Source organism: the organism of the source record quoted next, unplaced genomic scaffold, assembly GCF_019419815.1.
Source record: "Pyrus x bretschneideri cultivar Hongxiangsu unplaced genomic scaffold, Pyrus_bretschneideri_v1 Contig23, whole genome shotgun sequence".
Lineage (NCBI taxonomy): Eukaryota > Viridiplantae > Streptophyta > Magnoliopsida > Rosales > Rosaceae > Pyrus > Pyrus x bretschneideri.
The window spans coordinates 6,287,165-6,313,123 of NW_025999535.1; the positions used below are offsets into that span (position 1 = coordinate 6,287,165).

General features: G+C 36.9%; 4 protein-coding genes across 5 annotated transcripts; 3 read left to right on the top strand and 1 right to left on the bottom strand.

Moving 5' to 3' along the window:
* Positions 1–1,986: 1,986 nt before the first annotated feature.
* LOC103948751 (kinesin-like protein KIN-14N) lies at positions 1,987–7,202 on the top strand. Of its 2 annotated transcripts, none has more exons than XM_048585775.1 (16): positions 1,987–2,634; positions 2,813–2,957; positions 3,035–3,144; positions 3,228–3,347; positions 3,455–3,637; positions 3,915–4,088; positions 4,212–4,286; positions 4,404–4,550; positions 4,621–4,759; positions 4,849–4,958; positions 5,464–5,625; positions 5,751–5,965; positions 6,221–6,302; positions 6,425–6,529; positions 6,614–6,718; positions 6,814–7,202. In XM_048585775.1, the coding sequence occupies exons 1-16, from the start codon at positions 2,443–2,445 to the stop codon at positions 6,991–6,993; spliced, it is 2,244 nt and encodes a 747-aa protein (XP_048441732.1). In that variant the 5' UTR covers positions 1,987–2,442; the 3' UTR covers positions 6,994–7,202. The 2 variants fall into 2 exon arrangements, with proteins under 2 accessions (XP_048441732.1, XP_009358086.2); XM_009359811.3 differs by having other exon boundaries at positions 1,989–2,634; positions 3,915–4,124.
* Positions 7,203–7,244: 42 nt separating this feature from the next.
* Positions 7,245–8,343, bottom strand: LOC103948750 (photosynthetic NDH subunit of lumenal location 3, chloroplastic-like). The gene is made up of 3 exons (XM_009359809.3): positions 7,955–8,343; positions 7,590–7,876; positions 7,245–7,503 (listed from the first exon to the last, which is right to left on the bottom strand). Exons 1-3 carry the CDS (start codon positions 8,229–8,231, stop codon positions 7,405–7,407), a joined length of 663 nt encoding a protein of 220 aa, XP_009358084.1. The 5' UTR covers positions 8,232–8,343; the 3' UTR covers positions 7,245–7,404.
* Positions 8,344–10,579: 2,236 nt separating this feature from the next.
* Positions 10,580–14,170, top strand: LOC103948752 (protein SUPPRESSOR OF GENE SILENCING 3). Its single transcript, XM_048585733.1, has 6 exons — positions 10,580–10,738; positions 11,198–12,161; positions 12,294–12,588; positions 12,783–13,027; positions 13,275–13,432; positions 13,561–14,170. The coding sequence occupies exons 2-6, from the start codon at positions 11,226–11,228 to the stop codon at positions 13,778–13,780; spliced, it is 1,854 nt and encodes a 617-aa protein (XP_048441690.1). The 5' UTR covers positions 10,580–10,738; positions 11,198–11,225; the 3' UTR covers positions 13,781–14,170.
* Positions 14,171–21,604: 7,434 nt separating this feature from the next.
* On the top strand, positions 21,605–24,916 carry LOC103948753 (transcription factor ILR3). The gene is made up of 5 exons (XM_009359815.3): positions 21,605–21,932; positions 23,226–23,288; positions 23,916–23,993; positions 24,088–24,250; positions 24,425–24,916. The coding sequence occupies exons 1-5, from the start codon at positions 21,814–21,816 to the stop codon at positions 24,689–24,691; spliced, it is 690 nt and encodes a 229-aa protein (XP_009358090.1). The 5' UTR covers positions 21,605–21,813; the 3' UTR covers positions 24,692–24,916.
* The last annotated feature ends 1,043 nt before the right edge of the window (positions 24,917–25,959 follow it).

Genomic DNA, 25,959 nt, shown 5'->3' on the forward strand with positions numbered 1-25,959 from the left:
ACTAAAAGTACTATAAGAAATTAAAAAAAAAAAAACTAAAAGAAAAAAAAAGACATCATCGTCTTCATCTAGGTATGCTTAAAAAGAAAAGAAAGGCACCATGATAGCACTAAAGCTCTTGTCCTCCATGAACTCACTTTTTATTCTCTCTAGTTGGTTATAATCCTATCATATTTGAATAATTTGGATTCGATTTTATCGAATTTAGATTGAATTTTATTTTCTAATTGGGATTGGGGGATGCGAGAGAAATGTCAGCGTGGAATACTTGTCAGTTGGTTCACTCTAAAAAAAAATAGTTTCTTATAGTTAATTCACTTGGCGCCATATGATTGGATTAGTGGGACCACATCAGCACACTAACAAAAAATATTGATGAAATTTTAATAGAAGAACTCTATTGATGTGCGATAGTGAAAGGTAGGGACCAAATTTATCGATTTTTAAAACTCAGGGACCAGAATGAGGAGTTTGATCAATGTCATGAACCATTTACGATAAAAATCTTTCTTTTGTATAATCTATATGTCACCATTTTATTGGGTTTTTTGGTCCCACATACAAATTAACTGACAAAATAGAAAGGCAAGCTATGAACATCAAAATAGACAGGAAGAACTTAGCTCTTTATTCCATTTGTTAAATAAAGTCACTAATCCATATTAATCAGCATCTTCTCAGCAGGAAAAGTGATCATCATGAATCTTGATAGCGCATATATCACCTTGATTATAATCTCTTTTTCTTTTAATTTACATAAGCACAACTCACACGTTTGGCATATATCTTGAGAGAGAGGTCTAGTTTACGAGAACAATTTAAATGAAATGAGTTTAATCTCAATAATGTAATGTATTATTAGACTCAAACACTCTAGTAGCGGTAAACCAATGAAACACATAATATTATATTTATTGAACTAAAACGTCACGGTGACGATAATCACACGTAACACATAACATAACATTATTAGATCAAACGCCATAGTAACACAATAAAATGGATTAATGGCTAATGATGAAGCTTTCCAGAAAAGGATCATATAATTATTATCAGAAAGTGACGTCGTCAAGAATGCAGCCGAGCACCAAAAAACGAAAGGGCAATATTACCAACACAGCTACCAGCTACACCACCACCACCATGCATGATGGGAACTTTTCCGAGAAAATTTATAAAAGTAAAAATACTTGACCTCCATTTGACGCAAGGGAAAGAGATGTACAGTTTTTAAATTCTTTAATTTTTATCTGGTTGGAAAGTTGGGGAGCCGGATCTGGCTTTTGGTTGCTTCAGCTCCAGCAAAGGAGATCATCACTAATATATGTACGTATATATATACACACACAGAGTTTTTAAGGGAAGAGATTTTCGTTTTTTGTTTCTGAAAAAAAAGAAAGAAAGATAAAAATTAGTGTGGGACTCATTCTACATTGAAATTCAATGATTTAAATGGTCTATTTTGTAATTCTTTATTTATAGATCATCTATGTAAAAATTCAATCCAAAATCAATTGCCAATGTAATTATCATACTGAAATTTCAATGTTTCTTACAACGTCAGCACACTAACAAAAAGTTTCATGGAAAATTAATGGAATGATCAAATTGATTGCAAGACCCATTTTGGCATTTTCAGAAATCAAGTTGATGAATTTTCTATGCCAGTGATCATTTTGAGTGGAAGGTCGAATTCAAGAGGCCAACCGTAATAAAAACGTATGAAACTTAAAAATCAAATTAGGAAATAAAATGAATGAAAACAAACTTGGAGCGTTGTAGGGCACACCGCCTGATCCCAAATTCAAAATCAAGCCTTACCCGGGCAACAGCCAATGAATAAAATAATGAAACAATCACTGAAAAAATAATTTAACTGTTTTTAATTTTTTTTAAATAAGATTTATTTCTGAGAAACAAATGTATAAAGATTTCAAGTATTTCTGTCTCTGGGTTTCTTGCTTGTAGATCATCCATCTTCCTGCTCGTTGAACCAACGGCTGAGATTTCGCTGTTAGCTTTGAATGCAATTCATGGCCCCACACAACAACACTTTCTGAACTCTCTCTCCTCTCTCTCTCTCTCTGCTTATTCAAATAGTTTTCAAGAGACAGATTTAGTAGTCTTCATTTCCCACAAGATTACAATACAACTCCATCCACTAGTATTTCAAGGGTTCATTTGGATTTTTCACATTTGGGTTTTTGAAATCCGTGCTCAATTTGTATACTTGGTGGATTGGTGGATTTTCCCTTCTGGGTTTCTGGAGAAACATATCTAGGGCACCAAGTTTCACATTCTCACGAATGGGTTGCTTTTGTTTTCGCCATTCTTTTCTGGGTTGTTCTTAAAATTGTTTGCTTTTTCTTTTTACAAGTGTTGGGTCGGTGAGATGATGAAGTATTGAAGTTGACAAGTGTCGAAATTTTCCAGAGGGCAAAAATGGTGGGCACTGCGAAAAATGGGAGGGTCCGGCACGCCTTCTCGGTGGTGAACGGGGGCCAAGAGTTGGGTCCGAGCAGCGCTCCGGTGAGTAATGCCGGTTCGGAGAGCGGTGGTATTGAGTTTACCAGAGAGGATGTTGACTCACTGTTGAATGAGAGACCCAAAAGGAAGGACAGGTTCAGTCTCAAGGTCTGAGCTTTCACTTCTTAATTTAATTTAATTTTTATTATATATATATATTTTTTTTTTCTTTTTTTTTTTTTGTCTTTGAAAATTGAATGTATTGAGTTTTTGAACTTTTATTTGGATTAGTTTACCTGAGATGGGTTTTGGGTATTTTTCAATTTTATGTTGATTGATTTTCTAGGAAAAATGTGAGACTATGAGTGAGTATATTAAAAGGTTGAAACTTTGCATAAAGTGGTTTCAAGAGCTTGAAGAAAGCTACTTAATTGGGCGCGAGAAGTTAGAGAATGATGTGGAAGTTTCAGAGCGGCAACGGGATGAAATGGGTATGAATAACAACTTTTGTGTCTTTGAATTCTCAATGAAGTTGTTTACTAGAGTAATTATACTTGTTTTATTGTAGGGATCTTACTGAAAAACAAGGAAGAAGAACTGAATTCGATTATTGCGGAGCTGAGGAAAAACTATGCTTCTTTACAAGAGAAATTTACGAAAGAAGAGTTGGATAAGATGGTAAGTAGGGTGGGTTTGATATCCAATCTGGCTGAGTTTGGTTAATTTCTGTAGATTATTAAATGTTTGGATATGCCTATCAGGCTGCAATGGAATCTCTCGCGAGGGAAAGAGAGGCTAGACTTGAAATTGAGCGATCACAAAATTCCCTATCGGATGAGCATGGGAGAGTTCAAAGAGAGCTTTCAAGTGCTACACAGAAGGTAAAGTAGAATATGCATGCCTTTCCTTCTTTTGCCTTTATGTTGACAGGTATGGAATTCCTTACAAATGTTTTAATCTGAATGATATTCTTTTATGAGCTCCGCAGATAACTTCACTGAATGATATGTACAAACGATTGCAAGAATACATTGCAAGCTTGCAACAGTACAATAGTAAACTGCACAACGACCTCTCTACAGTTGAGGAAGACTTTAAGCGCGTAGAGAAGGAAAAAGTTAGTATGGTGGAGAACCTGAGCATGCTAAGGGGTCAACTTTCAGTGTCCAGAGTGAGTTTATTATCTTGAATTGTTTCTAATTGCATAAGGAATTTCGCTTATTATGTATCTATAAATCTGACTTCTGTGTTCTCCTAAGTAGGCATGTATTGAAAATTCTACGTAGGGTGTTGTTATTAGTATGTTTTATGACTCACATTATGATCAAATAATCTTGAAAAAGTTCTTTCCGTGTTTTGTAGTCCTGACTTTTGTTTCTTCGGTGCATTTTAGATTTTGCTTCTGAAAATGAACTGTTTCAAACCTTTATTTGATGGATGACATACAGCAAACTCAAGATGATGCTATAAAGCAAAGGGATGCTTTGGTAAATGAAGTTGCATCCCTTAGGATGGAGTTGCAACAAGTGAGAGATGATCGGGATCGTCATAAATTCCAAGTGCAGAACCTAACAGCTGAATATACAACATACAAAGAATCCACCGAGAAATCTAGTTTTGAGGTGGATAACCTCAAATCAAAATATACCAAACTGGAGGTCATTTTATAATTCTTTTCTGGTAGTTCTGTGGGTTTTGCTTCTAATAGCATTTGTTAAGATACTATAGTGGCGGTTATTCTTCAGGTAAGATGTCTGTCTCAGACTGACCAGATAAGGACATTGAAGGACCAACTAATGATTGCAGAGGAGAAAGTACAGGTGATAATATCTGGTTCTTTTGTGACTACTACATTGTTGGTGTTGTTCAATGCAATGTTTAACATCTTATTCATCATGTTGATTAAACTTTCTAAGTATAGATATGTTTTCTTCTAGATGTCCAACTTAACTACACTGGAAACAAGAACTGAATATGAAGGGCAAAAGAAACTTATAAGTGAGTTACAAACTCGCCTGGCAGATGCAGAATTCAAACTTATTGAAGGAGAAATGCTGCGTAAAAAGTTGCACAACACTATCTTGGTAAATCTTTTGCCTTAGCTTTTTTATCTGCTACTTCTGCTATCAGCTTGTAAATTCTCTCGTTCTATAGGAACTAAAAGGGAACATCCGTGTATTCTGTCGAGTGCGACCTTTGTTGGCGGATGAAGACGTAAGCACTGAAGGGAAGGTTATCTCTTATCCAACATCAATGGATGCTCTTGGACGGGGCATTGATTTAGTGCAACCTGGTATGTTAAGCAATAGTAGATAGCTTTCTCTTGTAGGCTGTCCTATTCTGTGTTTTTCAAACTCACATATTGCCTGTATTTGTCATCAGGGCAAAAACATTCTTTCACATTTGACAGAGTTTTTATGCCTGAAATATCACAAGAAGATGTGTTTGAAGACATTTCACAGCTCGTACAAAGTGCTCTTGATGGTTATAAGGTGATTAAAAGCCTGTTATCTTGTTTAAGTTACTCTTTGCATTTCATCGAAGCAATGCCTTTGTCATCTAGTTTTATCAATTTCATTTCAAATTTGTCTTATTAGTTTCGGTAGAAAAGCTTTCGATTTGTAATTTCGTAGCAACATTTAACTTTATATTCATGTTATACTATATGCTTCATCTAGGATCTTTAATTTTTTATTTATTTTTTTCATGCAATATGTGAAGATACTTATAGATGCATGCTGTGTATTTGTTAGAATGTTATATGTTTTTGTTTCCTTTATTACAAATTGATAACCTGAAAGTTGTATGGGCAGTGGAACATATGGTGCATAAGCACACGCATGTTATGTGCTTGACTGTCTTTAGGAGTGTGTATTGTATTTGGTTAGGAATTTGGTAACATGCATATTCTTTTGCATTCACTTTATTGGTTTTATATATCCGTTCAGCGATTGAATTGTACACTCTTAGCCTAATGATGGTGGCTTCTTGTTTCAGGTTTGCATTTTTGCCTATGGTCAGACAGGATCAGGGAAAACCTATACCATGATGGGTAAACCAGGAGATCGAGACCAAAAAGGGTTGGTTCCTCGTTCATTAGAACAAATTTTTAAAACCATACAGTCTCTTCAACCACAAGGTTGGAAATATGAAATGCAGGTGGGGGGAATCTCTCTCTCTCTCTCTGACTCACATTCACACAAACAGTTATTTTGCTGTTAATGCATTAATGAATATATTCATTTCATATGTAATTTTCTTTTTTGTTTGACAAATATTTGTAGGTGTCGATGTTGGAAATATACAATGAAACTATTCGTGATCTGTTAGCACCCAATCGATCATCTTCAGATATGTTGCGAGAAAATGGTATTGGTGGAAAGCAATATACAATCAAACACGATGCAAATGGGAACACTCATGTCTCTGATCTTACCATTGTGGATGTGTGCACTGCTAAAGAGGTCTCATATCTCTTAGAACGGGCTGAGCATAGCAGGTTTCTAAATCTAACTATGTGCCTTTTTTTAGTTTTGTTTCGTTGGAGAAATTTAGTTGTCTATAAGACTACAACATATAACTAGTCTTCCAATGCATATTTCTAAATCCTTCTTAACTTTCCCCAGCAGTACCAATGCTTGACGGTGGGGATCTAACTCTAACTCAATGAAAATTGGATTTGCTGATTTTTTTAAAGGTTGAAAATTGCTATTGAAAGAAGGCGCTTACTTATGTTCCACTTGGTTCCTTTCAGGTCTGTAGGCAAAACTCAAATGAACGAGCAATCTTCAAGAAGCCATTTTGTTTTCACACTACGGATATCTGGTGTTAATGAGGTAAGCAACATCCATTTTCTCTGCAGATACTCTTCTGTATGCAAAAATTAGTTTTTTGGCCTTATCTTTTTTCATATTTTCGTTACTGCGCTTACTTTTCTTAACTTATCATCTCATCTTAGAGCACTGAACAACAAGTACAAGGTGTTCTGAATCTTATTGATCTTGCTGGGAGTGAACGACTTTCCAAGAGTGGGTCAACGGGGGACCGACTGAAAGAAACTCAGGTATTTTACGTTAACCTTCTTAGTCTATTTGTTTATATGTTTCTTATTTTTCCTTTGTAGTAATCGTTTTTCTCCTGAAATCAGGCCATCAACAAAAGTCTGTCATCTTTAAGCGACGTGATATTTGCCTTGGCAAAGAAGGAGGACCACGTACCATTTAGGAACTCAAAGCTTACATATCTTCTTCAGGTTGTTTACTTGTTCAAGTGATATGTGAAAACGATTTTAAGTTTATTTTTAAAACATCCTATCATATTCTAAACTCTTAATGAAATTTTGACCAGCCATGTCTAGGAGGAGACTCAAAGACATTGATGTTCGTAAACATTTCTCCTGAGCCCTCCTCAGCAGGTGAATCACTCTGTTCCCTTCGTTTTGCCTCAAGGGTAAACGCTTGCGATATTGGGGTTCCACGGCGTCAGACCAGCATGCGGCCTCCAGAGTCACGTATGAGCTATGGTTGATCTTTGATCCAAGACTTCTTTTTTGATTTAAAAGTAACCGCTGGTTTGTATTATGTACTAGTAGTACCGTGAAGCGAAATTCAAGAGTTATTCTAACGTAGGCTTGTCTGTATAGTGAAGAAATAGGATATGCGTGCCAGTAAATTCGGAGAACTCTATTCTAACTAGTGATTTGATTGAGCTTCATTACTCGATAATCTTTTTCCTCACGAGTCTTCTGTAGTAATGCATGATTGCTTGTTGAACGTCGATGAAGTAAAACTGACTAGAAGCGAAAAATAGTCCGCCCTCGGTCATAATCTTGCAAAATCATAACTCATTCGTCGTGTACAAGTTATATGCTTTGAAGGAGACTTACACATCGGTAGAAAAGACTAATTTTTCTCTATCAGATGAACAGGTTTTAAGAATTCACGCCATTCGATCCATGACCTCTTGGAGAACAACTGTTGTGTCTTTATAGTATGTTTCTGTCCGAGGGAGGTCGCGTTGCTTCACGGCGCCATCAAGCTGTTGACAAATTGGAAGAAACAAGTTAAAACTTTTTCAAGCAGCTGCATAGGATCTAAGAAGTTATGTGTTTGTTTTATCGTTACCTTTTCGACGGTGTCAAACAATCTGTTAGCAAGATCTGTGAGGGGTTGTTTCTCGTCGACTGGTGCTGCAGAGATAACTTGGTCGAAATCAAAGTACATGAATGTGGATTTCAGCCGCAGATACCTTCGGACATAGTTTAGTGTATCTTTTGCAATCAAATCCGCCATTGCCAGGAGATCGAATGCATATTTCTTAAGCCTGAACTTCCTCCCTTTGGTTCCAATATTTGCCATGTAGAGTCCCCTCTTCAGAAAAGATCGCGTTCCCGTTTTCTCATTTGCAATTTCTGCATCAAAACACATGGTTGGAGTGAGTGACAATGTAGCAAATGCTGTACCACTAAACTTCTCAGTACAAAACTTACTGTTTTGAGCAGAAGGCACGGGCAGAGGGCCGTCGAGCCAGAACCCGTTGCCCTCAGCAAGAGAGACACCATTGCAGAAGTTGCCAACAAGTGCAACAGAGGCCAGGCCTAATGCAATTCTTCTTGTAGTTTGTAGTGGCTGTTCCTGAAAATCATCGCTTTTCTTGCCCGTAAAGCAAATAATGCTCGCTTTCTTTCGGGTTGTTTGTACGCTCGGAAACCTTGGAAGGACCGGCAGTGTTTCGGAGACTCCATTTAAGTTTGCCAAGCGAGCCATTGCAGAAGAATTGGCTGAGAAAATGGCAGTCTTGAACGAACAGAGATAGTGGATTGGAAAGAATTTGAGCTATATCCTTTTCAAAATTGCAGGTTTACTACTGACCACCAAAAGGATATCCTCATATGGGATGATTTGGTCAATGTAACAAGGCCCGGTGATATATGCATAAGCCCATATGGGCCCAGGTCAGAAGATTTTACAAACAAATTATTGGCCTGTGTTTGGGACGTTTACCGTCAGGAAAACCATTAACCATTGGTTTCTTTTTCACCCTCTGTTTTTCTTCTTTATAACCATGAATATCGAACCGTTGATTTTTCTGCATCCATTAAAAGATCATGCTTAAAAAACAATCTGAAAAACGAGATCAAGTGAAAAGAATAGAACGTAAACAATCGATGATTAAATATAAATAGAGTGTTTATGGATTATGGTAAAGAATTTCGGAGTTGACCTCTTCACAATAGTTATAAATCTTGTCGTTACGAGTAATTGTATATTTTTTTGTACATTTTCTGATTTTCCATATTTTTTATGTTAATTATTATGAATTTTTATTAATTTTGCACTCAAATGATAAACACTATTCATGATGATTTGGAGGGTTTTAAAAATCTAAACGACAATGCAACTATCGTCTAAGCGCAGAGAATACAATCATGAGCATTTTATATATTTTTTTCACACATTTACATTAATTATTATGAATTTTTGTTTATTTTGAACTTCTCCTAAAAGCCCTGTTCACGAGGGTTTATAGGTTTAAAAATCTAAACGACGATGTATCCATTGTCACAGCATAGATAATGTGTTCATGAGCTTTTGCTTTTTTATTTTTTTATTTTTTATTTTTATTTTTTACATTTTTTACAATTGTAAAATTAAATATTATGAATTTTTTAATGTGCTTTGGTATTTTTAATTTTCTTTGAATTTTTTTAATCTCACTTATAGTAAGGTTTTCTTAATATGCTCTGAAATTTTATGTGAGAATAAATACATTGTAGAAATGTTTTTAGTAGTTTAAAATTAGCAAACTCAATTTTATCTTATCAGATTAAAATGGGTTATTCACTCATAATCTTGTATAACGATCTAATAAGTTATCATATTAAATTATTAATCTCGTTATTTTTATGATGTTTCGAGTCAACTTAACACGTAAAAGAGATATTGTCTTCCTGATGGTTAAGACTTCCTTTCCACGCCATTAGAAGAAAAAGAAAATATATAAAACAAACGAGATTTAATAATGATTTGGAATCCGGACCCAACATCACAATAAAAGAGGCCTTGTCCTAAGATTTCCCTTCCACGCCATTTCTTCCGCTACCATGAATATCGAACCGTTCATGTTTCTGCATCTATTAAAAGATCATGCTTAAAAATAAATTTGAAAAACGAGATTCGGTGAAAAGAATAGAGCATAAACAACAATCGATGATTAAATATAAATAGCGGATTTATGGATTATGGTAAAGAATTTCGGAGTTGACATCTTCACAATAGTTATAAAGCTTGTCGTTACGAGTAATTGAATTTTTTTTTTTTTGACATTTTCTGATTTTCCACATTTTTTATGTTAATTATTATGATATTTTTATTAATTTTGCACTCAAATGATAAACACTATTCATGATGATTTGGAGGGTTTTAAAAATCTAAATGACAATGTAACCATCGTCTAAGCGCAGAGATTACAATTACGAGCATTTTGTATATTCTGTTCACACATTTACATAATTATTACGAATTTTTGTTTATTTTGAACTTCTCCTAAAAGCCCTATTCACGAGGGTTTATAGGGTTTAAAAATATAAACGACGATGTATCCATCGTCATAGTGTAGATAATGTGTTCACGAACTTTTGCTTTTGTTTTTTTTTTTTTACATTTTTTACAATTGTAAAATTAAATATTACGAAAATTTTAATGTGCTTTGGTATTTTAAAATTGCTTTAGTATTTTTAATTTGCTTTGAAATTTTTTAATCTCACTTATGGTAAGGTTTTCTTAATGTGCTCTGAAATTTTATGTGAGATTAAATACATTGTAGAAATGTTTTTAGTAGTTTAAAATTATCAAACTTAATTTTATCTTATCAGGTTAAAACAGGTTATTCACTTGTAATCTTGTATAACGATCTAATAAGTTATCATATTAAATCATTGATTTCGTTATTTTTATAACGTTTCAACTCAACTTAACATGTAAAAAAAGCATTGTTTCTTAATGATTAAGACTTCCCTTCCACGCCATTAGAAGAAAAAGAAGATGTAAAACAAACGAGATTTGATAATGATTTGGAATCCGGACTCACAGTAAAAGAGTCCTCGTCTTAAGACTTCCCTTCCACGCCATTTCTTCTGCTACGACTCACTCTCACTCTCACTTCCTCGACCTCGCTTACACTTGGAGAGCGCGTGATTCACACCACCCATCGGGAATCTCTCCCTCCGAGGCACATTACTCCTTTTCCGACTACGATCGGCGTTGTTCATCAGGTAATCGCTCACTTTTCTCTCTCTACCGTCTACTTATAAGAGGGGTTTTGAGGGTTTTTGTTGTCAATATTCAACTTTTGGGCGTAGCAATGTGGATCGGAGTAGAACTTGTGTTTTGATTTTCTGTGTCCAGAGCGTTAGATCTGCCACATTTCTGTGAATGGAGTGGAAGCTTACTCAAATGTTTTAGGGTTTTGGCTTTTATTATTATGTGTTGAGCGTTTGACCTAAAAATCTTGTTTTTTGCTCTCTGTTTGGTTGATGGGAAAATGAAGAAAGGTAAAAAAAAATTCAAGGGACAACTGGACATGGGTTTCCTTATATTTTGGTTAAAATCATGTCAAAATTATTATAAAAAATAAATAAATCGGAAACGTAGCTGTGAGGAGATTACACGCATGTACATTATTCTGTGAATATTTTCCATATTTTCATGGCATTTTTTTTTGCTTAAAACAGTGTTGCAGAAAAGGGATTGTTTGGTACGATGAGTGCGAGAAGAAGTGGTGGAAATTTCAAAGGAAAAGATGTCTCGGGAGGAAGTAGCCCCAAGATCGAAGAGTTGAGTCATGGTGTTGCAGACGTGAGCCTGGGTTCGGCCGAGGGTGACGGAGAGTGGGAGGTGATTGCCAGGAAGTCAAAGAACAGAGCTGGAAGCAGTGCTGCAAGACAATGGGGTGCTCAAAATTCTAATTCTAAAGCTTGGACACCGGTCGATGCTCAGAAGCCAATGCGGAACAATGGTGGATCAGGAAGGGGTGCCGGAAACTTCTGGCCTTCACAAACTTCTAATACGAGAAAACCAGCGGGAAGAGGAAATGCGATTCCCCCTCCACTGGACCATGGATGGAACTGGCAATCCAGAGCTGGTTTCACTCAACCCAGGGGTTCAGAAGATTTCCACGGAAAAGATGACAAGGACAGTGATGCGGCTGCTGCTGATGCTGCCAATGATGATGATGACAACTCTGATGCTGCGGGTGATACCGACGATGAGCTGTTCAGTGATGAGTTTGACTCGGATTCAAGTGAAAAGAGCCATGAAACTCGAAAGAATAGCAGATGGTTCAAGAAATTCTTTGAGATTTTGGATAGTTTAACCGCTGATGAGATTAATGATCCTGCTAGGCAGTGGCACTGTCCGGCATGTCAAGGAGGTCCTGGTTCCATTGATTGGTACCGAGGCCTGCAGCCCCTGATGACACATGCCAAAACAAAAGGATCAAAAAGGGTAATGCTCCATAGAGAGCTTGCAGAGCTTTTGGATGAGGAGTTGAGGAGGAAGGGAACTACAGTTGTACCTGCTGGTGAAGCGTTTGGTAAATGGAAAGGATTGAAAGATGAGGAAAAAGATCATGAAATTGTCTGGCCTCCTATGGTTGTCATCTTAAACACTAAACTTGAGCAGGATGAAGATGACAAGGTATTAATTATGTTTTTCAAATTGGTATCTCAAGTATTGGTCGGTTTACATTTTCATGATTGTTTATAAAGCCAAGGTTCCTTGCCTTGTAATCATTTCCAGTCCCTCATTTTCTGTTGCTTTGAATTTCAGTGGATTGGCATGGGAAATCAGGAGCTTCTTGACTACTTCAGCTCTTATGCTGCTGCGAGAGCTCGACACTCATATGGTCCTCAAGGACACCGTGGGATGAGCGTTTTGATCTTTGAGGCCTCTGCAAGGGGTTATTTGGAGGCTGAGCGTCTTCACAAGCATTTTACAGAGCAAGGAACTGATAGAGATGCATGGGACCGTCGTCGTGTCTTATTTCATCCTGGTGGGAAGCGACAGCTCTATGGGTACATGGCAATGAAAGAAGACATGGACAGTTTTAACCAGCATTCTCAAGGTGTGTTCCTCTCTCTTCCCCTTGCCCTCTATGTGTTTTGGTTTTGGATGGTCATTTTGGGCATAAAATAATGAGTTTTCACTTAAAATCTCTGAAGTTCACATGCTAACTTTGATCCATTGAATTTTATTCTGCAATCAAGATCCCTGGAAATGTTGTATATGGATGTCTGACATGCTCCCATTACTAATTAGGTAAATCTAAGCTGAAATTTGAGATGAGATCATACCAGGAGATGGTTGTGAACCAAATCAGGCAAATGAGTGAGGACAACCAACAGCTTATGTGGTTTAAGAACAAGGTTGCTAAGGAACAGAGACATGCAAAAGCCCTTGAGGAATCTCTTGGTATAGTGAGTGAAAAGCTCAGGAAGACGACGGAGGAAAATCGTATCGTAAGACAGAGGACCAAGTTGCAGCACCAAGAGAACAAGGAAGAGGTAAGTTTCGCTGTCAGATAATTATGCCCTAATATTAGAGTAGAAACTAGTTTACACTTGCATCAGGGTTTGGCTTGTCTACAGTTGGTATATTTCACCATATTGCGTGGTTTACCACCGATTGTTTTTCCTTGTGGCTTCCAAATATTTCGTATGTATTTGTTGTTTGTATTTTTTTGCAGATTTACTTGCCCGTTTGTTTTGTTTCGTTTATTGGTTTGTTTGTTTGTCTTTTTGGTGTGAAAAGATGTATCTGCAAGAACAATTTTTCAAAGACCAGATCAAGATAATTCATGAATCAAGGGATGCAAAGGAAGAAAATTTTGAGAGGCTGCAGCAGGAGGAACGTGACAAGGTGAAGCACTCTTATCTCAACCCTTCAACCGAAGAGGAACAAAAATACAGGTAATTTGTGTCAAAGAATACGCGTAGACTAGAGAAAGTTGGGGCCCCAGTAGTGGGTTCAATACTTTTAACCATGTGGTGCCTCTGGTTTTGTTTGATTTATATTTCTTCCATACTCATGGCCGTAGGTCGGAGGAAATTGAAAACTTCATCAAGTCTCAAGAAAAAGAGATGGAAGAATTTGTGGCAGAGCGGGACATGCTGATGAAAGCTCATGTAGACAATAAAGCTGCAATGAAGCGGAGGCATTGGGAGGAAGAGGTAGAACTGGAGAAGGATTTTGATGCCAAATTAACCCATCTCATGGAGAAGTATTCCCCACACCTCCCGGAAGAAGTTGCTAAATGACTTTGAAGGTTAGATGTTAGTAGTGCATTTGGTTGGAGGAGAGAGAGAGAGAGAGAGTGGCACATGAGCTATAAGTCACTGAAAATTTAGGGTATTTTAATCTCTTTCGTGGTCTGGTTAATCATAGATTCCAAGAATTATGCCTAGAAGGAAAAGGCAAAGAAGCAAACATTTTGAGCGTGTGGTATTTTAGAGATGTCGAGTTTTGGCATCAGTTGCGTTGTGTTACTCGTGTTGTGCAGAATCTATTTTGCATTTCAGTTTGGTTTAAATGCTGTTTTCAACTGCTAATATTAGCTACTAGTGATATTCCTCTTTATTCGTAAGTACGAGGAATAAGTTTGATATTTATATGCTTTTTTTATGAAATCTGAACGTCACTTCCTTTGGGCTGGTTTGGTATTGCTGTTCTTTGAAAAAAAATAAAGAACTACTTCTGATGTGCTGTGGGAATAAACTTATTTTTACAGCTTCATGTTTTTAGCTTTTTTTTTACCTAAAACTGTGAAAATAAGCTGTTTTTAAGTGTTTATTAAATATCATTTTAAGCTTAGTTTTTTTTATACTTATTTTTTATAAAAGCATCTTAGTATCAATCCAGTATTTCATATTGTCGTAAAACGGTTGAGTGGAAGCTGAAAAAGAGTGTGCACAAATAATTTCTGAGTAGGAATTAAGAAGAATTACAAATTTTCTAGAGGATAAATTGAATATAAAATACGGAAATGAGTAACTTAGTTTTTGGTGAATTAATGTGGATGAATTAGTGCAAGGAATGCAGGCTAGCTAAGGGCAGTGTTGCCGTTCGGCTAGTGCCATATCATACAAGTGTAAGATCATTTTTAGAGGAGATGTCAAATATGCTAAATATGATTATAAGATATTTAGATGTTCTCTAATAGATATGTTATATATGATGTGGCAGTTGAGTCGTTTAATATCTTGCTTTCTAGCTTTTTTATTTTATTTTTTATTTTTACAGCAAACAAACGAGTCGAATATAGTTAATTTAATTTTTCAATGCATGATTCTCATTAACAACTGATAGAATGAAAACTAAAATTAGTTTTGATCATTTTTTAATAGTTAATATAACTCTAAGTTCAATTAAATAAATATTTGACATATTCATTAAAAAAAAAAAATTAACATTTATATTCAATTTATCACATCAACCATCAAATAAAATTTTGACATATTATATTTGACGTTTCTTTCGGAGATGCTCAAAGCAAAGAGGACTAGATCCAAAACAAAGGGGGTAGGGGGAGGCCACTGCAGACCCTAACTACGGTCTACCCCCGAGACAACCTCAAAACTGCTAAGTCAGTGCCGGTGCGGTCCGTGAATTCGACAAGAAGAGCTCGGAAGAGAAGAAGAAAATTAGGAAAGAATGTACAAAGTCTGTATTTGTGTCCAAATTTGGGCCAGTGTTTTTGTAGCGTTTCCTTTTTAAAGTTGAAATGCATTTGGTGGGGGTTATGGTGGTTTAACATTTCCGTGTAGCCTATGCGACGTTAATAACCCAAACACTAATTTGAGAGGATTTGTTCAGATACTAATTTCTGTTTATACTTAACCACCGTACTTGTACTCTAAACCTACGCACTTTCAACTCTATAAATACAACACTACATGAACGACAATGTCAAAAGTATAAAGCACTATTTGTAAGTCTTTCTTCTATTCTAAAATAATAATTTTAGGGGGCGTTTGTTTCCCGGTCTTAGCTCTCATTGGACTAGACTAGATTAAATATTAGTCTAGTCCAATGTTTGTTCCCTTGCGGGACGAGTGTTAATGAGATTAACTAGGACTCGCTTTTGCTAGAGACGTCGCTAACCGGTCTTCACGAGTCCCCCCAAAAACCACGGGATCAACTAAGAACTTCTCTTCGTTCTACCTGATTCACCACCTCAACCTCGATTGCAACGGCACATCGCATTGTCCTACTCGATTCACTTGAAATGGTTTATATCTTTGGCTTTTTAATCTGCAAATTTCAAAGAGAGAGAGAAGTGCAGGGTGATGGAACTCGAATATGGAAAGATAATTTTTAGGATTTTGATTTTTGTGTTTTGGTTTTGAATATTTAGAATTGGTTTTATTAGAGAGATGTTTTGATTTTGAATATTTAGAATTGGATTTTACTAGAGAGACAAGCTCACTACTATGGTTTTTTCACGTTCAGTGTTTTATTTGATTCTGGGTTTGAGTTGGACTTTTTGGTTATGTGCTTGACATTCTACAGAGAGAATGTGTGATAAATGGTGAGAGAGAGAAAAGGTTGGTATAAAAAATATCAAATTCCAAAAATATTTTAGTCCCCTTGCTAGTCCGGCACTACACCAAACATTTCATTATTCTTATACTGCTTAGTCGATGTTAAGCCAGTCCAACTTAGTCCCTGAAGCTAGTTCAGTCCGAGATAATCCGGTGCAACAAATGCACCCTTAAAGGTTAAGATGGCCAAATCACTTTCGCTCCTTAATCATCTTTGTTCTTCTTGGTTCAGGTAATCTTCAAATGTCCTATTGCAAGTGTCCATACAATTAATTAGTCTATGTATAGTACGAACTAACTCAGTTTTAATATTGGCTTCTATGTTGATCGATTTGAAGTGAAAGACTAATACGAAGTCCAAGTTCATATTTTTCCCAAACAAGAAAACTGTTGATATCGATCGCCCCACGTCCTATTGCAAGTATCAACTCATTGTGTTGATTCTTGAAAAATTGTACTAATTAAATCTCAATTGTCATTTGTCAAGCTACCAATATGGAGGCATCGAGATCCTTGGATACTATCATTGGAAATGGCTACTCCAGATGCAGTTGCAATGTGCATGTCCCCGGCAGCGACTGGATTGCATTATCTTGCGTATGCACATATCCACGTTAGGTTAACAATAAGAAAATAAAATAAAATGTACATCTATATATCATGCCGGACTATTCTCCATTGTGTGTCTCTTCATGGATTGAATCTCAATCCATTCGCTAATGTTCACACCAAAAAATGTGGCATTTCAATGGTTTTTAGGATTAAACAACCAAGTTTTATACGCTAAGACTTGGTGGAATTTCCGCCACTGCTGGACTCGCAATTGCTTTCGATGTTTTGAACAGTTTACTCGAGCAGAATATAAACACCACTAGACGTCCCAAACTTTCAACTCTACTCCAAGAATTTAGAGAAGAATCAAGTCGGTAAACATACCAAAATGTAATCAGATATGATCATTGTCGACACAATAAACCGCCAATAAGAGCTCCCCATCAGACTCAACCAAATAACGTTCCACTGGTTCATAGAGAAAAGATTCTCTTGGCATGCATGTAGTAGTTTGTTCATTGTTTCCAGGCTTGGAGTGAAATATCGAAGGCATCCAAGGCGAATGAAGAAGAAGTATTCCCCACGCCATAGACATACAAAATTCCATCCACATATGCGATGTCACTGGCTTCAGCTAGATTAAAATCATAATTACTACGTGCACATCTCCATTGTTTCTCTGTCGAATTATATGTGAATATAAAGCTATATCCTTTACGGCAAGGATAAGATGTTATGTTTTCGCCTAGGACAAGCATGGAACAATCAGGAGAAGTTGGAGTGGTCGTAAAGATTGCAAACCCTACCTTTTCACCCGTGTTCAAATCTAATGGAGGCATTTCCAGAATCTGATTGCAGAAGGGATTGAAGAAAAAGAATGCTGTCCTCACGCCACCGGATAAATTTTCTACAGTTGAGAACAGTAACCAACCATATTTTGAAGCATGAAGTCGAGCATTGGCAATGAGTCCTCTCCCTTCTTCTATCAGATGCGTGCTTCCAATATGATGATACGTTCGTTTGGATGACAGATCAAAGAGCTCGAACGCCTTCACGGTTTTACCATCGCTCTTCTGGCACCAAGAGGGCACACTATTTAGGCATGGTGATGATGGCAAGTTTGCACTCAGTTGAACCCATTGTAGAACAACCCGCCAACTCTTGCACACCGCAGAAAAGTGACAAGGATCAAGATATGAGAGATATTACGAGTATTTATCAAATATAACCAAATATTTGTTACTAATTTCAAAAATGTCAATTTTTATAAAAACTTTCAAATATATCCAAAATATTATTTAAATAGATACAAATACCCTTAAATTTTAAATCTAATAAATTAAAAATAAAATATATCGTTGCATTAAAAAAAAAAATCAAAAACCCTATTAGATGAATGAGTTCTCATGGCAAAACCTAAAAATGGTGTTTTCTCTTAAGTTAATCTTTCGGCTAATAGTAACCAAATAAGTTTCTCTTTGAAAATCTAGTAGTTGACAGGGAAGATGGAACAATACATCAAGCAATGGTAAAGATAATCAGGAATAGATGAAGAAGGCAGTATACCAGAGTGAACAAACAAAAATAAATTAACTTTTACTTGTCTCAAATTTAAAGGATTGTACAACCAATATAAATAATAAAATGATAGAAAGAAAATTGTATTCATTAAACTATAAATTTAAAAGGGTTCTACAAACTAGGATGAAGTTGAACGGGATTCCTACAAGTTTGCTTATAATGGCCATTTGAACCACAATTTGAACAATTTCAAGTTGATTTTTCTTCTCCACGTGATGGGATCCTCTTTTCTTTGCGCCTACCATATCTTCTTCGTGTAATTGGTGGTAGGACAATTCTTTCACGCACATCATCAGTTACTATCCCATCGGTTTGATCATGAATTGGCCATATAACTTCTGCATATGCAATGACCAAGGAGTTTGTAGTATAATAATGAGAACACGTAGGATAACATGAAATTTATCTGTGTATACATGCAGCACAAGCATGTGAGCAAGGTAGTTGGTCAAGATCAAATTGCCGGCATGTGCAACTCTTTTCCTCTAAATTCACAACTTCAATATAAAATCCATATATATATATATATGAAATGAGTAAGCTGTGATGGGTGATACCTACATATTCACACACACACACACACACATATATTACTCAAACAAAAGAAGAACTAAACAACAACAAAAAATCCGTATAAAAACTACAAAAAGCAATTTGCATAAAACTAAAACAAAATTACGTTGAAGTTACATTAGATATAGGTTTTAACTTTTTTTTTTGTCAAACCCAAGTTTTAACTTTACTTTCTTACATTGCAAACATACATATATTTATTCTTTACTAAACATGGTACTGATGGATAAAGTTACATATTATTTGATATGAGAGAATCAATAAAATAGTTCAAAAACTTGAGAACAAATCAAAATGTGCCAAAATTAAATAGACAAATTAAAATAAATTCTAGTTAAGTGAATGAAGTAAAATACCTGGAATGATAATCCTTGCTTGTTATTTTCTCACACCAACTTGTCTGCCCAATCTGTCAAATGTGTATTCATTTTGGCTGCCTCGGTTCGACGCTTATAAAACCACTTATGGAGAATATTCATTCTCAAATACTCAAGAAATCGTGTGATAGGTAGCTTTTGAGCATCTCTAGTGATTGCATTAAGGCATTGAACAATATTTGTTGTCATGATGTTGTACCGCTTTCCATCAAAATACGCACAAGTTCACTTTTCATATCCAACCAAATTTAGTCACCCACCTCAGAGTCGACTTTATATATTTCTATCATGAGATGATGAAATTCAAGAACTCTGCATGCTTTAGCAGTTATAAAATACAATTTGTGTGCTCTCTCATGCTTAAAATTGTGCCTAATGTTTTGACTTATATGAAATATGCATGCACCACAATGGGCATTGGGAAAAACAGTCAAGAGAGCCTTCCGAATGCTTTCACGTCTGTTAGAAACGAACACCAAGTCATCAATTTCCCCAATTGCTCCTCGTAATCGTGTCAAAAACCAATTCCATGATGCGTCGTTCTCTGAATCTCCAACTCCGAATGCTAGAGGGTATATTTGTTTATTGCCGTCCATGCAAGTGGCAACAAATAGAGTGCCAAGATATTTACCTTTTAAAAACGTCTCGTCGACTGCTATTACCAGCCTAATAGCACTTCGAAAACCTCTTATGCAAGGTCCAAGTGACATGAAACAGTACCAAACATAATTATTCTCATCCGTTTCAATATATGTTATCGTACCTGGATTTTTGGCTTCTAATACAGCAAAATAAGATGGAAGTAATGCGTAAGATTCCTCTGGTGATCCCTTAACCAACTCCATTGCATGTTCCTTAGCTCTCCAAGCCTTCACATAGCTTATACTCACACCCATGTCCTTCCGCATATCTTCTATGATGTCACGTGGTCTATGTACTCGTGATACACCCTCGTACTTAGACTTTATGCATTGACCAATAAGAGAACTACTTGCTTGTCGATGATGGCGATTGATAACGTCTAATGAGCATGAGTGCATGGTAACATATTTCTTGACCTTGAAATAAGATGATTGTCGTAATTTAGAAGCACATAGTTTCCACTTGAATGCATCGCCGACACAACCAACTTCAAACCTTTCTTTGCTTGATCTCTTCACTTTGAATTCATAATTGTTCTTTCATAGTATCAATACCCAACTTTTTATTTATTTATTTATTTTATTTTTAATTTTATTTATTTATTAAATCCTCCTTAGTCTTTTACAATTGACCTATAACTATCCCTCTATCTGAATTGCACAGGTTCGCTATGTCTGATTCATGTACAATATTTTTACCCTTGTGAATATTTGATCGGTTAGAACTGTGTTCATTAGATTGCACATTACTAGACATTTTCCTAAACAATAAGCAAAGAAGAAAGTGACATACATATTGAAAAAATTAATTTAATATTGGCCAAATTATTGGTACAACTAATTGACAATTGCAGACTAAAAGAAAAAAAATAAAAATAAAAAAATAAATAAATAAATAAAAATTATATCATAAAGTAAACCCTAAATTTTCTAAATGCAGTACATGAATTTCTTGGTCCCCATGGCCGCGGGAAAACAACCTTGTTATTGGCCCTTGCAAGAAAACTCGATAAATCTATCGAGGCGAGTATTGCAAACCACGAAGTTTACAAACTTCATCTCAAAATAAATATATAATGGAGTGTAAACCGTGTTACAATCGTCATAAAAGCTTATGTTCTTTTTTTCTTCAGGCTGCAAGGGAAAATTAAATACAAAGGAAAGAACTACAAAAACAAAGAGAAAATGTAGACAAGGAAAAATGCAAGAAATTAACCATCTATACTCACCTTTGTTTTGGGGGTGCACAAGTCTTCACCAATCGTCAATGCCTTCACCAGGTCTCCACCATTTTTTAGGTTTTGTCGTGAGAATTCTTAATCTAATAGGGTTTTGATTTTTTAATTTATTAGTTTAAAAGCTTAAGAGTATTTGTGTCTATTTGAGTAATATTTTAGATAAATTTGATAGGCTTAATAAAAACTGACATTTTTGAAGTCAGGGGCTAATATTTGGCTATATTTAATAAATACTCGTTCAACTACTTTGTTTAATATATCAATTGGAAGATCAGACCATATTTCATCTATATAATTTTTTTTTTTTTTGTACCGACGATAATTTACAATAAATTCAACTAAACTACGAGGAAGAATTTGAATTTGTTTACGACGATTTTCTATAGCGAGTCACTCATCTTTGTATATGTGACTTTGCTGCCCTGGCTAGCGTTTCAAACTTGGCTTTACTTTATACAAAATAAATAAAAACGTGATGAAATAAAGCCCAAGCCCATGACTTATTACCTAGGTCCATACCCAGCAACCCAGCAAAAAGCGTGTGGGTGAGATGTGTAGAGTTGGATCAACGACGAAACACACACCCAGCAAACACCACGGACCACCTGTGCTGTGCCATCAAATCCCCACGTGAGCATCAGCACACAGATTCTTCCCCTCTTTCCATACGAACCCGCCTCCTCCACCAACCTCCCAAGACGGCGAATTGACCCCCCTGTTTGGTTCCGAGGATTGACTAGTCCCCAACCGGAAAACCGCTTCCCAATTTTTTCCGGCAGTGTCCAAACATGGTCTCCCCGGAAAACACCAACTGGCTCTTCGATTACGGGCTCATAGACGATACCCCTGTCCTGGATGGTAACTTCACTTGGCCCGTTCAGCCCATCGCGGGTTCGGCTAGCGTCAGGTACATCCATTTCTTCTGTAATTTTGTACTAATGATTAATTAATTTTTGCTTTTGGGCAATTAATCCGACTGGGACAAATTAGGGTTTTTTGAGTTTTCGTTTCTGCTTTGATTTTGGGGTTTCTGGATAACCTCTGCGAAATTGGGTGGTTTTTGGTTCGTGGGTTGGGACTGAATGGTTGGAATTTGCTGATTTTAAGATCCTTTTGTCTTATTCCCAATCTGTTGTTTGGGGCGTTGGTTGTGATTGTGGGTGTTTGGTTAATTGGGACTGTTTAGGACTGGGAAATGTGTGATGAGAGAGGCTTGGATTCAAGCTGATAACTGATTGAATGGCTTGAATTGTACTGTGTTCTTTTGCGGGTGGGGGAAAAAATATCGAATTTAACTGATACAATCACGAATTGTACTGTGTTCTTTTGCCGCCGGGGGGGGGGGGGGGGGCGGAATATTGAATTTAACTGATACAATCACATTTTTAGGGTGTTTGGCTGAATAAAAAATAAAACGTAGCTTTTTAAGAACAAAGAAGCGACTTTTCCAACAATTTAGGGAATCCATGGTTTAAACAGACCAACTTCTTGTGCTATAGGATTTGACCAACTTCTTGTGCTATAGGATTTGAGTGTAATACATTTGTGAGACGAACAGAATTTGTCCACTAACTTGAAGTTTTCGTGGAAGCCACTGTGAGAGCGATAACATGTCAGTTTGTTTTGATCACTCAAAACCTTTTTCTATGAATTGGAACATTAGTGTATGAGATTTGCTGAGTACTAGTGTTGGTTGGAGTTGTGAGGGTCTGAGGTTATTTTCTACTGAGAGAAAAAGATGACTTTGGTGGTGGGATTTATACTTTAACGGGGTGATAGTCTGTTCTTGCAATGAGGGTTCCTGATGAAAAGTGGTACACATATATGCGAATATTCATGCATTTCCATATAAAGGTTTTACAGTTATATTTAAGCAATGGCCTTTACATGGACTGCTGGACCATTTTTTGAACGACTGTTTACAGAAGGCTTCATGGGCTTGGTTTATATTGTGGATTCATTATGTGAGCATCTATTGTGTGTATGAGGTCAGAAAGCTTTGTTCATAATTTTATATATTTTTGGTTGGTTGGAGGCGACAGAGTTCAGAAATGTATTGGATGATTGTATCATGATCTTTCTTTCTATTGTGTACTGTTTACTTTGTCGTATGCAAGGGTTTGTGTTGTTTATTCATTTTCAGATTGGGTCATGTGGTATGGTTGCTCATTTATTTTCTTTATTCTGTGGCATTCCCTAGTGTTGAACTTGATGGCTCATTGGGGGATGCTGAGGCACTTAAGGAATCTGGCTCAAAAAAGAGGTACAAAACTTGAATTTTCTCATCGAAGAGATCACCATGTGTAACCACTTCAAAAAGCGTATTCTCATTCTCTTTTATGTACTTTATACCTTGTCATAGTTGACTATTTTCTTTAGGGAACTTTAACGAAAAGCTCTCGGTACTGTTCACTTTAATGAAAAACCATATTTTTACACTAAAAAGTCAATCCTGGTACTATTCACTTTACTCTTTATTTTGTCCTTATCGTTAAAACTCAAAGTTTTCAAGCCCTTTTCATTAGTTTTCCTTTTTGTTTAATGCATGTGCTGCTGTGCAAGAGATCATGAATTTGTGCTACAGCAGCCTTAGTCGAGGATGCTAAACTAAAGTTTATAATGATCTGTTCTATCACTAACTTGCATGCTTACTGTCACCATCTATCTGTGGTTTTTCAATCCTGGATGATTTAATTTCTTATTTTCTTTCAATATGGTTTTAAAACACCTCATGTCATATCTCCACAAATTATCAATAATTGTTCTGAAAATCACCACCTAGAAGTTACATGTTAGTATTACAAGTGAGTTCATCAAAAGCTAGGAAGTTTGTTTAAATTCATCTTATTCCAGCTGTCTTCCTCTGTCTGTTGCTTTTTTCTCGTTGCAGGGTCAGATCTGAATCATGCAGTGGAACAAGCTCGAAGGCATGTAGGGAGAAGTTGCGAAGGGACAGGCTAAATGACAAGTACATTCTATTGTTCTCTTTCGTTTATTAGTCCCCTTCTCTTCCTCTTGTTTGAGGCAGGCTTGTCTTATCACTTAACATGTACCAATAATAGGTTTGTGGAATTAGGCTCCATTTTGGAGCCTGGAAGGCCCCCCAAGACAGACAAGGCTGCCATTCTGGTTGATGCTGTACGAATGGTGAATCAATTACGTGGTGAAGCCCAGAAGTTGAAGGACACAAATTCAGGCCTCCAGGAGAAGATCAAGGAATTGAAGGTAAGCCTTTGTTTCTTTTGATAGAAAATTTGAGGATGGATCACGTGTAAAAACCCTTAAATTCTAGATGGTTTGTACTCTTTATTCTACCTGGTAGAAGTTGATAGGACATACGGACTTAGATAAAAAAACTGCGGATGTGACAACGTGCAAGACATGTTTTCCCTTGTGCAGACAGAAAAGAATGAACTTCGCGATGAGAAGCAGAGGCTGAAATCAGAGAAAGAGAAGTTGGAACAGCAACTGAAATCCATGACTGCGCAGCCTGGCTTTTTGCCTCCCCCTCCTGGAATTCCTGCTGCATTTGCGGCTCAAGGCCAAGCTCACGGCAACAAGTTGGTGCCTTTCATTGGTTACCCCGGGGTTGCCATGTGGCAATTCATGCCACCTGCCGCTGTGGATACTTCGCAGGATCATGTACTCCGCCCACCGGTTGCTTAAGTCCGGCTTAATCTAAAATGATTGGGGTGGTGATTCGGGATAACATTTTGTCCCAAACAAATGTATTATTATCGTGTCATTGTTCATGTATTTTTGTTTTAACTATGTACTAACTGAATTTGGTGGGTGAATTGACTGTATTTGCAACTGCAATTGCAAACCTGGCTACTTTTATGAATTAGTATGCTGGTATTTACATGTAAATCGTATGAACTATTAAGTTAATCTCGCAACTTCTCGTTACCAATTTTTAGGATGCTTTAGATGTTAATCATCTCATGCACGTTGTCGATTCGGACCTATATGGAGCGTCTTCACCACAATGTGCGGCCCAATAATACAGAATTCTCGACACTGCGCGGTAGTGAACGCCTTTATTTTATGTTAGTAGCTCTTGAAGGTTGCCTTCTCTCCAGATGGCTCCATCCCAATTTCTGTAGACGTATGACCGGTAGGAGAGCTCCTAGATAAGTGGTAGATTGCTCGTCCCCAAATGAAGAGCAACTTTCATCAGTGATGCAATGGTGGTGGTATCACAGGTCTATTATACACTACTACGTATTTTAACATTCTTATATAGCGATGCGTGATTGACTTGAAATACTGTCATTGCATTGACCAGTTACATCGAAGTTCTCCGAGAACTAGAAATTAGGAGTCATGTTGTCGTAGAAACTAAACAAAGATGAACCAACAAACGCTTGCAAAAAACCGAAGTTAAAAAAGTAACAAAAAGTGGAAGTGCTTTTGCAACCTTATCACGAAGTGCTTCTGGCGAACTACCTATTTTCGGCTTTCTTCCCCTACTCTGTTAAAACGCTCAAATGGCTTCCAACCTTCCCAAAATCCACACAAAAACCATCAAAACTCCAAACACCACCACACAACACCCACCAAACACCACCACCACCCACCCCACCCACCCCCCCCCCCCCCTCCTCCTCCTCTCCCCTCTTCCCCCCAAAACACAATTCCCATTCCCATTTCCCAAACACCACCAAAACACTCGCATCTCCATCCCTTCAACCCTCCTCCAAAACCCAAAATTACCACTCTATCCGCACTCTGCTCCTCCTTGTCCTCCTCCCCCACCCCTCCAACCTCCAAAGAAGCCGCCATCAAAAAAGCCAAAACCTGCCTCTCCACCACCCTCTCCAAGCCCCTCAACAATCTTCGCCTCACCACCAAGCTCAAGAAGCCCAAACAACCCCGATTCCGACTCGAAATCCCCCTCGCCGACGACTGCCCGGAATCCCTCTCCCACCTCG

Excerpts from the sequence above, each read along its gene's own strand:
- LOC103948750 (XM_009359809.3), bottom strand. The coding sequence starts at position 8,231 with ATGGCTCGCTTGGCAAACTTAAATGGAGTCTCCGAAACACTGCCGGTC. Across the intron at positions 7,877-7,954 it reads CGTGCCTTCTGCTCAAAACA|AAATTGCAAATGAGAAAACG; the intron begins GTAAGTTTTGTA and ends GTTTTGATGCAG. Across the intron at positions 7,504-7,589 it reads TGTTTGACACCGTCGAAAAG|CTTGATGGCGCCGTGAAGCA; the intron begins GTAACGATAAAA and ends ATTTGTCAACAG.
- LOC103948753 (XM_009359815.3), top strand. The coding sequence starts at position 21,814 with ATGGTCTCCCCGGAAAACACCAACTGGCTCTTCGATTACGGGCTCATA. Across the intron at positions 21,933-23,225 it reads GCGGGTTCGGCTAGCGTCAG|TGTTGAACTTGATGGCTCAT; the intron begins GTACATCCATTT and ends GGCATTCCCTAG. Across the intron at positions 23,289-23,915 it reads GAATCTGGCTCAAAAAAGAG|GGTCAGATCTGAATCATGCA; the intron begins GTACAAAACTTG and ends TTCTCGTTGCAG.
- LOC103948752 (XM_048585733.1), top strand. The coding sequence starts at position 11,226 with ATGAGTGCGAGAAGAAGTGGTGGAAATTTCAAAGGAAAAGATGTCTCG. Across the intron at positions 12,162-12,293 it reads AGCAGGATGAAGATGACAAG|TGGATTGGCATGGGAAATCA; the intron begins GTATTAATTATG and ends TTTGAATTTCAG. Across the intron at positions 13,028-13,274 it reads ACCAAGAGAACAAGGAAGAG|ATGTATCTGCAAGAACAATT; the intron begins GTAAGTTTCGCT and ends TGGTGTGAAAAG.
- LOC103948751 (XM_009359811.3), top strand. The coding sequence starts at position 2,443 with ATGGTGGGCACTGCGAAAAATGGGAGGGTCCGGCACGCCTTCTCGGTG. Across the intron at positions 5,966-6,220 it reads GAACGGGCTGAGCATAGCAG|GTCTGTAGGCAAAACTCAAA; the intron begins GTTTCTAAATCT and ends GGTTCCTTTCAG. Across the intron at positions 6,303-6,424 it reads GGATATCTGGTGTTAATGAG|AGCACTGAACAACAAGTACA; the intron begins GTAAGCAACATC and ends ATCTCATCTTAG.